The 13,033-nt window shown below is 38.6% G+C and overlaps 1 protein-coding gene across 1 annotated transcript in view; it reads right to left on the bottom strand.

The window, feature by feature from the left end:
- PIGU (phosphatidylinositol glycan anchor biosynthesis class U) overlaps positions 1-8,282 on the bottom strand; it is a 36,660-nt gene extending 28,378 nt beyond the window's left edge. The window contains exons 1-6 of the mRNA XM_020778317.3: positions 8,070-8,282; positions 6,427-6,491; positions 5,928-5,987; positions 4,522-4,584; positions 2,630-2,739; positions 740-840 (exon numbers count right to left, since the gene is read on the bottom strand). Coding sequence (XP_020633976.3) covers positions 740-840; positions 2,630-2,739; positions 4,522-4,584; positions 5,928-5,987; positions 6,427-6,491; positions 8,070-8,199 — 529 coding nt within the window. The 5' untranslated portion in view covers positions 8,200-8,282. The remainder of the gene's footprint in view (positions 1-739; positions 841-2,629; positions 2,740-4,521; positions 4,585-5,927; positions 5,988-6,426; positions 6,492-8,069) is intronic.
- Between the last annotated feature and the right edge of the window lie 4,751 nt (positions 8,283-13,033).

The following is a 13,033-nucleotide window of genomic DNA, read 5'->3' as shown; positions in this document are numbered from 1 at the left end:
GGGTTCAACAGAACAGTTGCACCAATAGAACCACTTTTTTCAGTGGAAACAGGATGCCGTTCCCTCATGCACACTTAAAATCTAATCTAGAAGGATGGATCAGCTGTTTAGCCGCTAGGGAGAGACCTGTTGCAGTAGGAGATGGCTGCTAGTATGATATAGGATTTAGGCCAGCACTTTGAATGTTTAAAATAGCACCGCCTTCAGATTCATCCAATATTCTGAAACCAGAACCTCAACTACAGTAGTCAACCAAGTAACTTTGCTAAATCATGGACTATTGTTTTCATGCTCATGTTCTCTACAGATCACACATTTTAATTCTGTTGTAGCTGTATTTCAATACAACCACAATGAAAATGTACAGGGAGCAGGGGGAAGAAAAGCATTATTAACCCTTCAACATCTTCCATTGTTATATAACTTAGTATTTAAAGGGAACACCTGAAAAACAGAGCAGAGTCCACTGTTTTACAATCTAAAACCATCCGATCCAGTTGGCCACATCCTTTCCCCATTATAGCCTGCTATGCCACCGAAACGCCTGCGTCTGAGACGTTTCAAGCCCTCTGGAACAGGCTTTAAGGGTGCATGGGGACTGCAGTAGTAGACTCTCCTTCTGATGCTGCCAACAGAATCCATATGCAGCTCTAAGCATGCATACGTTTGACTTTTTACATCCTTCAAGTGTTATCAAAAGCAAATAAGAGAGGTATACATATATTCCCAAGTGGATTACCTTTTATTGTTGCCAAAATGAAGAATGAGATTATAGTATTATTGATGGCACAAGTCGATTTTGCAACACAAGACATCACAGAGTATGGATTTAAGAGATAGCTGGGAGAAAAAAAAAGAAACATTTAAAGTCAAAATCCCAAAATACCTATATGGTGCCAACTTCCTCTCTCAAACGCTTCCTTCAGCTCTCCCTTCAAACCCACCTTTTTAATGAAGTTTTTGGCATCGTAGTACAGTGGTGCCTCGCAAGATGATGTTAATTTGTTCTGTGAAAAAGTCATCTTGTGAAAACATCATCTTGCGAAACGCGGTTCCCCATTGGAATGCATTGAAATCTAATTAATGCATTCCAATGGGAAAATAGTCATCTTGCCAAAATCGTCCATAGAAAACATAGTCTTGCAAAACGTTGTTCCCCATTGGAATGCATTGAAATCTACTCAATGCGTTCCAATGGGGAAAAATCGTCTTGCAAAAATCATCCATAGAAAACATTGTCTTGCGAAGCACCACAGCGATCGCAAAAACCAATAGTCTTGAGGATTCATCGTTCCGTGAAGCACCACTGTATATTAGTTCTAATTGGAGCGGAATCAGACGATAGGTACATGTAATTGTTTTTTGCTCATAATCCTTACTTCCTTTCCCTTCTCTCCATGAAAATTGTATTGCACTTTACTTGTGGCAGAGGCTAAGGGCAGGGTGCTCATGTTCCTCCATAAAACACCATATACATTAATGATCCTGTATAAAAGAAATCCTCCTCAGAAGCTAAGGAATGAAGAATGCTAGGCATTCTCAATTCCGCCATCTCTTATTATGTCAGGAGTGTGCCTGCGTTATCATCTAAGACTCTGAGCTGAAATGGCAGCTCTGGGAACCTGCCAACTTAAGTGCTCCCCTTGCAAAGGCACTTCTTTTTTCGCAGCATAGCACAAGATAATTAAAAGTCTAAAAAAGAAACAGAAATAAAGCAGAAAGAGTATATTAAAAGTGTAATTCCATTCAGAGGGATGGTGATGTAAAGGAGACACAGCATTTCATATTGGAAATGAGTCTAACAGCAGACAGAATTAGGGAGGGAGGAAGAAAAGTGAACAAGGCCAGTGGTTCTTAACCTTGGGTTACCCAGGTGTTTTTGGACTGCAACACCCAGAAGCCTTCACCACCAGCTGTGCTGACTGGGGTTTCTGGGAGTTGCAGTTCAAAAACACCTGAGTAACCCAAGGTTAAGAACCACTGAACTAGGCTTACAACTGGTAAGTGTGGTGAACTATGCTTATGCATATGTCAGTGCATAAAAGTTTCTTTTATTCTCTTGACAGCCTGTACCATGGGTATGCATCAAATTCAGATAAATCCTGATTGAAATCTGACAGATCCAGATGATTAGGAAAAAATCCAACAACTTTTAAATCACTTTATAAAGTGTCTAGTTCTAATGTGTAGGAATTCATTTTAAAAAGAAGAAGAGGAAAAAAAGGGTCCTAGGAGTGGTAAACAAAATGCACTGAAAATTCTAGCATGGATATGCTGCCCAATAAATGGTAGGATTGTTCCATTTGTCAGTTGGAAAGTACCAAAGGAGGAAAGGGCATGATCCCCAGGGACCCACTTGCATGAGTGGCAGGTGGTTGTGAAGTGAGATGTCCCCATTTCCTACTAATTCACACTGGTAGCCACATTCTACACTGTTCTGGAAGAGTCTCTCATCGTTAAGCAGCATTTTGAGAGAAGGCAGATGCGACGATGCAAAATGCTGGAAGAGACAAAACAGCCCTGATGTGCAGAACTCCACTTATACCTCTCTGGTTCTAAGCCAATATAAACAGCTATGATAAATATTCTTCATATTAAAAGACTGCCATCCACTAAAGACAATACTTACAACAGTGCTACCTTGAGAGGAATATAGTACATGGACATGGGAGTCAGGATAAGCTCAGCTGAATCAGGTGCATATTTATCCAATTCTATTAGGAGTTTTTGCTTTTTAAACTGGATACAAGAGAAAAATGACACAGATCAATACAGATCCAGCAAGTATTCAGCAACTCTTGCTACTCTTGCATCTTGTGCAGAAAACAATCTCTTTGCACCATCGCCCAGATTTATAAATGTATTACAGTACTTAACTTGTAATACTCTGCATATGCAGACTCATCTCATGTGTTATGTACATCTGCAGAAGATGGCAGGCTTTTCTAGATTTGCAGCAAATGTATTTAAAAGCACTTCAGAAGATATGGATGCAAATACAGTAAATAAAAGACTGTCATCCTCTTAATAAGCCAATATTGGCCTTTCATAGCAGGGATTCAGAACAGATTGTATTGCAAGCATGCCATCAGCAGAGGTTTCCTTTTCAATTACACGTTAATAAGGTCAAACACCATTTATCCTGAGATTTATAGGATGAACATTTACATCTTCACCATTTCAACCTCTTCCTATTGATAAAAAATTATCCATCAACATAATTAGCATATACCCTATTGGCTATCAGAACCTTCCACTGCAGAGATTTTTCCTCCTATCCAAGAAATAATAGTTCCTATTTCCTCCTTTCTATAGAGGCTCTCTAGTCTCATATTTTATACAACTGTATTCAAAAGGAAAAAGAAAAGATTAATCAACGCATACTAATGACTAGACTAGCCTCTTTCTACAAAAAGATCACTTCACTCTTTGTTACTTAACATATGAACATTTGGAATAGCATGTTTTAGGCATTCTGGGATAAAATGTATAGAGGGCAGATGGTGACATACACATGGACTCTATTCCAGCCCTCCCCATGTTGAGGGGGAAAGTCTGCAATGAGGCGTAAACAACATTCAGCTGAATGCAGTCACATTCTTCTGCAGAATCAGGAACATGGTGAACACAACTGAAGCTTTACTACAGAGCATCATGGTCAATAAGTAGTGCTGAGGTCCAACATATATGTTTTCATCTGCCATTTACAAATGCTATTGTTTGAGTGCCCTCAACAGAGTTGCTATATAACTGAGTAATAAAGGAAGTCTTATACCTTTATTTTTGGCCTCGTGTTTTGACTATGAACTTCTTGCCCTCATATTTGCTTTCTGGCACTTACATCCTTCTGCTTATGCTTTGTTCCTGTTACTTTGCTGGGTGCTAAGATTCTGCAGTTATGAGGTATTACTCTTAATGTACAATAATTTCCTTATTTTTATCTAATGTATAAATATCCAGCTTGATTTTGCATATGATTTGTTCTTGCTTTTTTTGTACTTTATAAATTAAAATATTTCTTCGGGGAGGGTTTGGAGGGACGTGTGTATATAAGCAAGGGGAACCTTTGGTACTAAATCCAGCACCAAAATGTATTTTGTTAAAGGTTAAGCCTAAGATTCTAAATGCAGAGAATTTAAGGTTTGGCCTTGCTTTCCTAATCTCTAAGCGGTGTCCTGTAAGTCTAGGAGTTCCGGCCTAGGGTGAGTTGGCATGCTAATTGTAGCATCTGTTGCAAGACTATTACCAAATCCTAATGATTTCAAGTACACTCAGGGCAATGCCCCAGCAATCATGAGGAGCATCTGTTCCATAGCTCCACTGCAATATTATTCTACAAAAATACCACAGCAATATCAAGCTGTACAATATTGCTACAGCAATATTATGTAGTATGAGCAAAAACTGAACACATAACAGCACTATCATTTCTCCCTTATCAGAAGAAAGACAGCCTATAAATAAAACATACAAATATAGTAAATAAAACAAATAAATAAAACAAATAAAAAATTTACTTACCAGAACTTTGTTGTAATCTTGAATAGCCAAATAGAGAGCTATAGCAGTCAACACATCTGTTATCTGAAGAAAAGACCAAGAACTACATATCATCAATGAAAATATAAAAAATACAGAAGCTGTTTTCCAAATTAACATCAACCTCTGAGATAGCTTCTGACAGTTTTATTTAGAAGCATTAAGAATTAAAACATCCTGAAATACATTTTTATAGCTGGAACTTCTAAATATGTGAATTATCACTGGCCCATCAAACTCTCTTGAGAAGGCCTAAAAAACAGAATGTGTTTGGGCTACAGAAGGTGTGCATGTTCAAGCAGGGTGGCTTTGACTTAAATCAAGTTGATTTAAATCATGATACATAAATTCTGATTTATGACAACCCTTGGTAGAGGACATTCTACTCCAAGAGTGGACATCTTGGAGGAAAAAGCCGTTAAAGCTGAGTTACCCATTGCTACGTTTTCATTAAATAAAAATGTTGACTTGAAAACTGAAGCAGAGTAAGGCACCTTGACTGAAGGGGCTAGGGAGGGAGGGGGTTTGCCAGGACCCCACAATAGAATACTCAGAAGTGATTTCTTCTTCTTGGGACTTTTTGGGCCTGCACACTTTTGCCCATGTCTAAACAGGCTGGCTCTTATCTCAGGAGACACAGTGGAGAATCAAACTCCCAATTCCTGGCACCACAGCCAGAAATCTAAGACACTGAGCTGCCCAGCCAGCTCTTGGTTTCAAAGGAACTAAAAATATTAATGTCAAGCTCATTTACAATCATGATAGCTGCAATTGTAACATGATACTTTGTCTATGGAAAGAAAAAAGTTCACCACTGATAGATCCTTCTAAGTACAGAACATGCTAATACTGGATAGAAGGAGTATTTGTGTGCCAAGATGACAAATATCACTTTGTACTACAACCAAGGTTCCCTCTAAGGTGTGCATCTTGGGTTATTTCCACAGCTCAGAAGGCTGATGGCAGATCAGGAAAAGTATTGACTAATGTGGACCAAGAAATGAATGAAAATTAGTCACACTATTGTAAATTCATACAATAATCTAATGCACAATCAATTTAAATCCAGTATTATTCACTGTCACTAAGGAAAGGCTGGAAATGAACTGTAACTGGGATGTCTAACCTTTTGTGTTCCATTTAGAATGGATGCCCCTTCTCCTTTTTCCCTTGGCAAACAAACACCATGTGATACCTGACAGTCCAATGAACAACATTATTTTGTTTTAAGAGCAACAGTTGCAAAGACACTACATAGCAGTTCTTATGTGCCTAAAAATTCCATTATTTCCCAGTTTAAAAAACTGTAGTCAAAGTGTTAAGGAATACAATGGAAGACACCTGAAAGGGGCAAATTAGACTATGGATGAAAATTATAGTGTACTTACCATAAATACTAGCTCAGCATAATCAATCAGAAAATGAAAAAGGTATATTGTTAATGGAGTCTAAGAAGGGAAAAGATAACAGAAGAAATACAATTAGGCAGGGGAACTCACAGTCAAGATCTTTAAAAAATTGTGTTAGAAGGAAATAGACACAAAATCTACACCATAGTTCTGTGTAAAGACATTACATTGTTTTTTAAGAGCTGGGCACAAATATGTACCATTACTTCAAATACAATTCACTCAACTGAACAGATGTACTCTCTATCAGAAGATGGAAGGCAAATAACAAGATCCATAGGTTTTACGTTCAAGGGTGAGTTTACAGCATGCTCTGGCCTTACATGCATGTAGTTGCCAAATAGACCATTATCACAGCCAGTTATGTCCACACCAATCACTCTGATGGGAGTGGGGGATTAACAAGTTTTCTTCAAGGAAAAAGAAACATATTTGAAGATATCTTAGAAGAGGAAGAAGTGAAACACTATATACTTACTTCATGAAAAATATCTCCTGAATATGGAGAAACGCCCAAGTCAAGCAAGGCAAGCCCCTCCACCACTGAAAAACAGAAATTTGGAAAGTCACAACAAGACTATATATTTTTTAAAAGAATAAAAATTAAAATGACATTACTAGAGCATGGTAACTCTAGATTTCAACTTAAGTTTTGCTTAGAATTATATTATAGCCTTGCTCACTGGACTTGATATTTACTAGAGTGCATACAGCCCAACAGTGTGTGAAATCAGTCTTTACCTCATTTCCAAATATACAGCTTTGGTCTATAATGTGCCAACTCATGGTGATGGACTAACCGTCAACAATATTATTCCATAGTAAAAAAATCTTTAAAAAAAACACAATTGACAGATGTTCAGTACAACACTGGATGGAATCCTATCGAACATGTCTCCAGTCCCAAAGACCAATTACCTGTTCATTGAGCCAGTGAAATATTATCCTGATTGGCCACACCAGAAGGAAACAGCTGCCTCCAAGGCTTAATACAGTATTGGAAACAGACATCCAAATGAATAATTGTTTGAATTTTTGTTGTTCGTGCCCACCTCTATGTAGAATCATTACTGGATGCCTGAAGGCAACCCCTATTGATACAATCAATTACCAGCAGGTATTGCAGCAACATACACAGAGAGGCAGTAGCTAATAGTGAAAGACTCAAAATATCTACATCAAATGTGCATCCATTTTATTTTTGCTATCATAATGTGCCTCCCAAATTAAATTAAGGACAGGCTTTTTTTAGAACATCTATTAATCCTGACGAAACGGCAGGGAATACCTAGTAATATAGTATGGAAAAGAAGAACTATCTCCTCTTGAAACAGATGGAACCTTCCCCAGTTGGAAGGCTATGAACTGGATTTAGCAGAACTAAAATGAACCATTAAAAATCGTTTTGTGTGTGTGTGTGGTTTTTTTTTTTTTTTTTTTTTTTGCACAGTCCTTTGCAACAGCAAAGAACACCTATGTGAAGGAAATCTATGCACCTCACACGTGTATTATGGAAGAATGGGATGTTAGCTACCCCAAATGCTCTTGATGTTGCTCATTATTGGGTGAAAGAATGAAAAGTATTTTGCTTAGTGGTCCCAATGCTCTTACTGGTAATCAGTTGGGCCTAATAATATTCAAGAGAAATCTACCATTTGTACTTTACAGTTCTTAGATTTAACTCTGCTCTGTGGGGCAACAAGAACAGGCATTTGCCTTCCTCTGCTTGACAGATTTTTAGATATCTGAAATGTGGTGTCCTTACTTTGCCTCCAGGACTATAAACTCATCCCACCCACCCCCTGCCAAAAAGTTCAGTCACTTTGTGTAAATGATACAGCCATTGATGGCCCAAGAGTCCAGACAGGGAAACACCTGATAATCCTGAAACGTTAAATAAATTTTCCTTTCACAATTATATTTTTCAACCATTCTTCATGCCCCATGACTGTTTAGCACACAGGCATGTTTCAAAGGGAGAGGGCAGGAAAATCCTATACTACCGCTACAGGTCCCAATGAGGACCCGGGCGCCGGGTGACTCCTTAAGAGCCCGGCCGCTGTACATGCTTTTCCGGCATCTTATAACCATCTAGCCTTACTTCTCGCCTGCAGATCTCACCTCGCTTCCAGGCATTTAAAGGAGAGGCCACCTCCACTCTCTCAGAGATGAGCGCGGCCAGACTGGAGCGGTATAACACGGCCCGAACTGTCACGGCCACTAGAAGCACCAACACCAGGGGAGCCGCCATCTTAGTAGCAGGACACCGGCCTAACACCAGCAGTAGTTCGCAGATGAATGGCTGTCTAGCGTGTGGATTAGGAGAATACTTCAACTCCCAGAATCCCGTGCGTCTCAACAGCCTTTACTTCCTTAGGACGACGGAGAAGGCAGTGGGACAAAGTAATGCAGGTTGCTTTTGCGGGGTGATGCTCTTCTTCGAATTCTTTTTGAGGCGGGCAATAGGACCTTATGTTAACAATACCACCTTATGATATCCGCTATTATTCATATTGCTTTTAGACCGTAACCTTTCTGAAAACCGGGATGCTTCTTTATTTTATGCCCTTCTTATTCAACGATAGGAACATAGTACTGTCTTGTTTAAAATCCAAATTCAGTTTGTTGTAGTATGACATTTGCTGAGCTAGTTTGATTCCTTCCAGTTCCGTTCATAAACTTTTGCAATAGTATCTCATATAAAAAATTTACAATCGTACACCCAGTTATCTGGGGACAAACTTTTATTATTTCAGTCGGGCTTACTTTTGAACAGATATAAATAGAATTGCGCAGTAAGCCAGAAGAAGCGACCTTGTAACAATCTGTTTTAATAAGCATTTTGCAAAATAAAATAAGGTTTTTCAGTTAATGCAAAAAGAATAACAAGTTACAGCGAAGGTCTTAGTGCAGTACCTCTGGTATGACTATAGATGGCATACTGTAGCCTCCTATTTATAGGTCGTTTTTAATTTCCTGATTCCATGAAGCCCAGTTTCTTCTAGTAGTTTAATATTTGTAGAGTACTGTATGTAGAAGTGTTCCAAAGCACAATACAATTAAAATTTTAATTTCAACATTTGTTTAAAAATGAAAAATAGATAATAATTCCATGAATGTGAATACAGTTAATGCTTATTCTGTATGCCTATATCGAGAAGACATAATTTGAAATAATGCTTGTGGAGGAAATTACCAGTACGGTAGACAGGACTTTGCACGTTGGAATAATCAAATAGTTTTTAATATTAGAAAAAATATTTTGGATAGTAGAAATGAGGATATTTCTCCAAAGTAGTTGATTCAAATAGACTACTCCAGTGCAGTTTACTGATCTAAAACTACAACTGAAATTTTATTAGAAGATTAGTTAATAATCTTGTCATTAGCTGGCAGATTCTCAAATTTTGTGACCTGATCGGAATCACGGATGGGGCAGAAAATATCCATGTTCAATCTCACCTGAGCAGATCAAAGGGGAGGAGGGGGAATAACATAAAAGTTATTCTACAGTATAAGGATCCCAGGTGGACAAAATGTTAAAGGAAATACAGAGATTACTCACTTTGATTTCTATGACATATCAGCAATATGTGCAGGTGAGATAAAGGTACATAGGCTACACCTCATGGCTATAGCCCACTCCCTTTGTAAAAGATATGGTTCCAAATGCATTTAGAGGGGTGATCATCATTATTACAACAAACATTTTAAGGCTATATTTCTTTGCACACTCATTTAGGGGTATGGCCCCAAAAATTCAGCATATAGAATTACACTAATGTTGGGCCTGCTGTCTAGATGGAAATATAAGAAATTTCTGTTTTCCATTTTCCTTGGCTGTGTAAAGTTGCTTCAGTGTTCTGGTGTGAGAATGGACCAATGGATGGTCAAGTTATCTTGCTTGGGCAAGAAAGTGGACTTGAGACAACGGATGTGTTTATCAAACATCACTAAGAAGTTTGTTTCTTATACACATGCCATAGCTTATCATGGCAGGACATGGGGATGGGGGGGAGTATTTTCATATGTCAATACAGTACTGCTGAAACATAGAAATGGCATATTGCCCAGCTACAGCCTGTACATGTAAGCAGCAAAATAAATGTACAAAAGCTACTTGATTTGCCCCCTGGTTGCTTGGACTTCTTTCACTGATCTGTAGGTCACATTGTCATCCCTTCTGCCATACTGGGTAGGCCTACATGGCTGTTAGTTACTCAATGAACTTCCATTTGTAATCAGACCTGGAGCTGACTTCTTGTTTCTTTGAGATTCTCACAAATTCCTGTTCTATCTACGGCTGGGATACAACTATATATTTGAATTTTGAAGGTGAAACAGGCATTACAAGTTGTGCAATGTCCTAAGCGTCTCAGGCTCTACAGATGAGGCTATTATAACATTTATGTGCAGTTCAGTCTGTCATCTATTACCTGAAGAAGCCTCTGACAAGCATTCAGTGGAATACAGAAGTCCTTGTTCACATCACAGTGCTATGCAAGCTTACTCAGAAATAAGCCTGTCTTCATTTGGAGCATACTTCTGAACAGAATCGTGTAGGACTGCACTATTAGTCAGTGTATTGGGTTCTGCTATGAATCAGTCAAAGATCTGAAAGGATAAATTGGGTCCTTCTGCATTCACTCAAGCAGATCTGAATTTATAATACTGCACAAATGAATCTCTGCAGATTTCCTGAGGTAACAGATGAATGTGGGACTGAGAGAAGAATATGGTCAAGGCGTAGTGTCTTTTCGAGGTGACTGTGTTCCTGAGATATGCACAGATGATGCAAGATTGGTGACTGTTGATTTGTAAGCACTATGCTCTTGAGTTCTGTGACTGGCAGGACTTATATTAAAGAGCGCATAAGATTTCAGTCACTGGTCGGTCATTTCTTGTATCTAGAACAAGTCTTGTAAGGCTAAAAATGGCTGAGTAAGAAATTATGTTTATATGGCAGATTGTGCTTCATAGAAGCTTCTGATGGGTGCAATTTGCAATTCTGGAAATATCCTTTCGCTGTTCCTGGAGGATATAATACTAAGATGTTATTGAGAAAAGAAAAATCTCCTCTTGGGTTTCCTGTCTCATGGTAAAGCTATCCCTGTATTTTTACATGTTTCGGTTACCAGATCTCAGAGCTGTGCTTCTCTGGGATTTTAGAAGGGAGAACAAACCTCAGGGTGAATAGCAGTGGCAGAGCAGAGAGAGTCTGAGCACTGGTCACATGGCACCAGCACTCACTGGCTCAGTGTAAAGGCATTTGTGTTTATGTTTCTACAGGAAATACACTAGGCTAAAGAACTTACACCTACTGGCTCTCTCCCCATACTTGTCTTTTTGGCATGCTCGTCTTAGGCCCGTCGTGCCATGTCGAGCAAGGCAAGAAATGAAGCGCAAGCATTGCAGTTTATGAACCTTATGCGTATAAGTCCTTGCTGCAGTGGAAGAAGGCGGGGGGGGGATGAACTCCCCCTCCAAACCCTTGCCACCCTGCTTCTTTGACATTGCATGGATCACCCACTGTCTCAGGGTTCGGTTCTAAATCCTCACGGACTGGGATGGCAGCTCTAGAGCCTATACATTCCTCATATTTCTACAATTCCTTGAACTTTTTGCCTCGGTGTTTTTCCAGTGGATATGTATAATTTTAGAATTATAGCTTTAATTTAAAAAGAAGTAACTGCTTCTGCAAAGCTTCACTTTAAGTTTTTTCTCTGCTGCCAGTGTTCCTGGCTTTTTAAACATCAAAAGTAATTTTTATAACTTCTTCTGTGTAGTTTTTAGATCTGCTAAAAATGTATAAGATAAACAGTTTACTGAGAAATGCTATATGTGGAGTATGTTTTTACTGCATTGTACAAATGTGAGAGCTTTTAAACATTGTGAAAGTTTGTTGGTAATTCCTGAAGTCATCCCCATAATATCTAAAAATAGCTATTTATTTCTTCATTCTTTTCCTCTGCCCAAATCAAAGGAATAAAACTGTTAGCTTGGTTGTGCTTTGTTGAAGTCAGTCCTAGGAACTAAGCAGGGATCAGACTGTGTATATATATCAGCTGTCCAAGGTCTGAGTCATCATTTTATTTTTAAGGGAATAATATTTTTATTAATAATAATAATCTTGTGCCTTCAAGTCAATTCTGACTTTTGGCAACTTTTTCAAAGTTTTCAAGTAGTTTGCCATTCCCTTCTTCTGGGGGTGCCCTGGGACTGTGCAGCTTGCCCAAAACCAGACAGGCTAGTTCTGCTCACAGAAGGCACCGTGAGGAATTGAACTTCCAACTTCTGGCTCCCTAACCAGGTATCGAAATTGTGAGTGTGTGTGTGTGTACGTGTGCGCCTTTGGGTGGTTTTGAAACACAATAATCATTGCAGTGAATTTTCTGTGGCAGCAAAGTGTTTGTCTCCACAACTGCAGAAAAGCTTTTATTTAACCACAAAAATAGAAAGGGGGGGGGGAAGTTTCCCTTTCTCACTTCCTCTGATTGTAGAAACTTCTGACACCACCCTATAATTCCAATTAAGTTGTTGCTGGGAATAGGAGTTTTGAATATTTTCTGATCAGCAAACATATTTACAATTACAGAGGTCCCTTTTTTCAAAAATGTAAATTAATTAATTAAATGAAGGCACAAACATCAGCTATACAAGAGCATTGGCTTGCCACTAATTGCAAGAAAACATTCACATGTCCATAAATCAACACAACCTTGTTTGCCTCAATGAAGTTATATGAAGTGCGGATTTCATTCATTGGCTTACAGCTCAGTGTTTGCACTGTACCTAGGTAGCCTCATAGTAAGCAAATATTAAATGCTGGAAAACAATCCACACTCAAGGCCATGCTCAGGAAGAAGCACTTAGTTTACTGTTAAAACCCATATGGTTGCGTGCAAGCAATTAAAGGTTCAATCCCTGGCATCACAGTGAGAAATATCATGAAATTGTGCTAGGGATGGGGAGAACTCCACATGAGATCATCCAGAGGTTTGTGTATGTATTTATTTATTTAAAATATTTTAACACACAGTTTTCCTAAGAAAGGACCCAAGATAGACTACATCATTAAAAGACAA

Source organism: Pogona vitticeps, chromosome 4, assembly GCF_051106095.1.
Source record: "Pogona vitticeps strain Pit_001003342236 chromosome 4, PviZW2.1, whole genome shotgun sequence".
Taxonomy (NCBI): domain Eukaryota; kingdom Metazoa; phylum Chordata; class Lepidosauria; order Squamata; family Agamidae; genus Pogona; species Pogona vitticeps.
The sequence above is the reverse complement of the archived record's forward strand: the minus strand, read 5'-3'. Positions and strand labels throughout refer to the sequence as shown.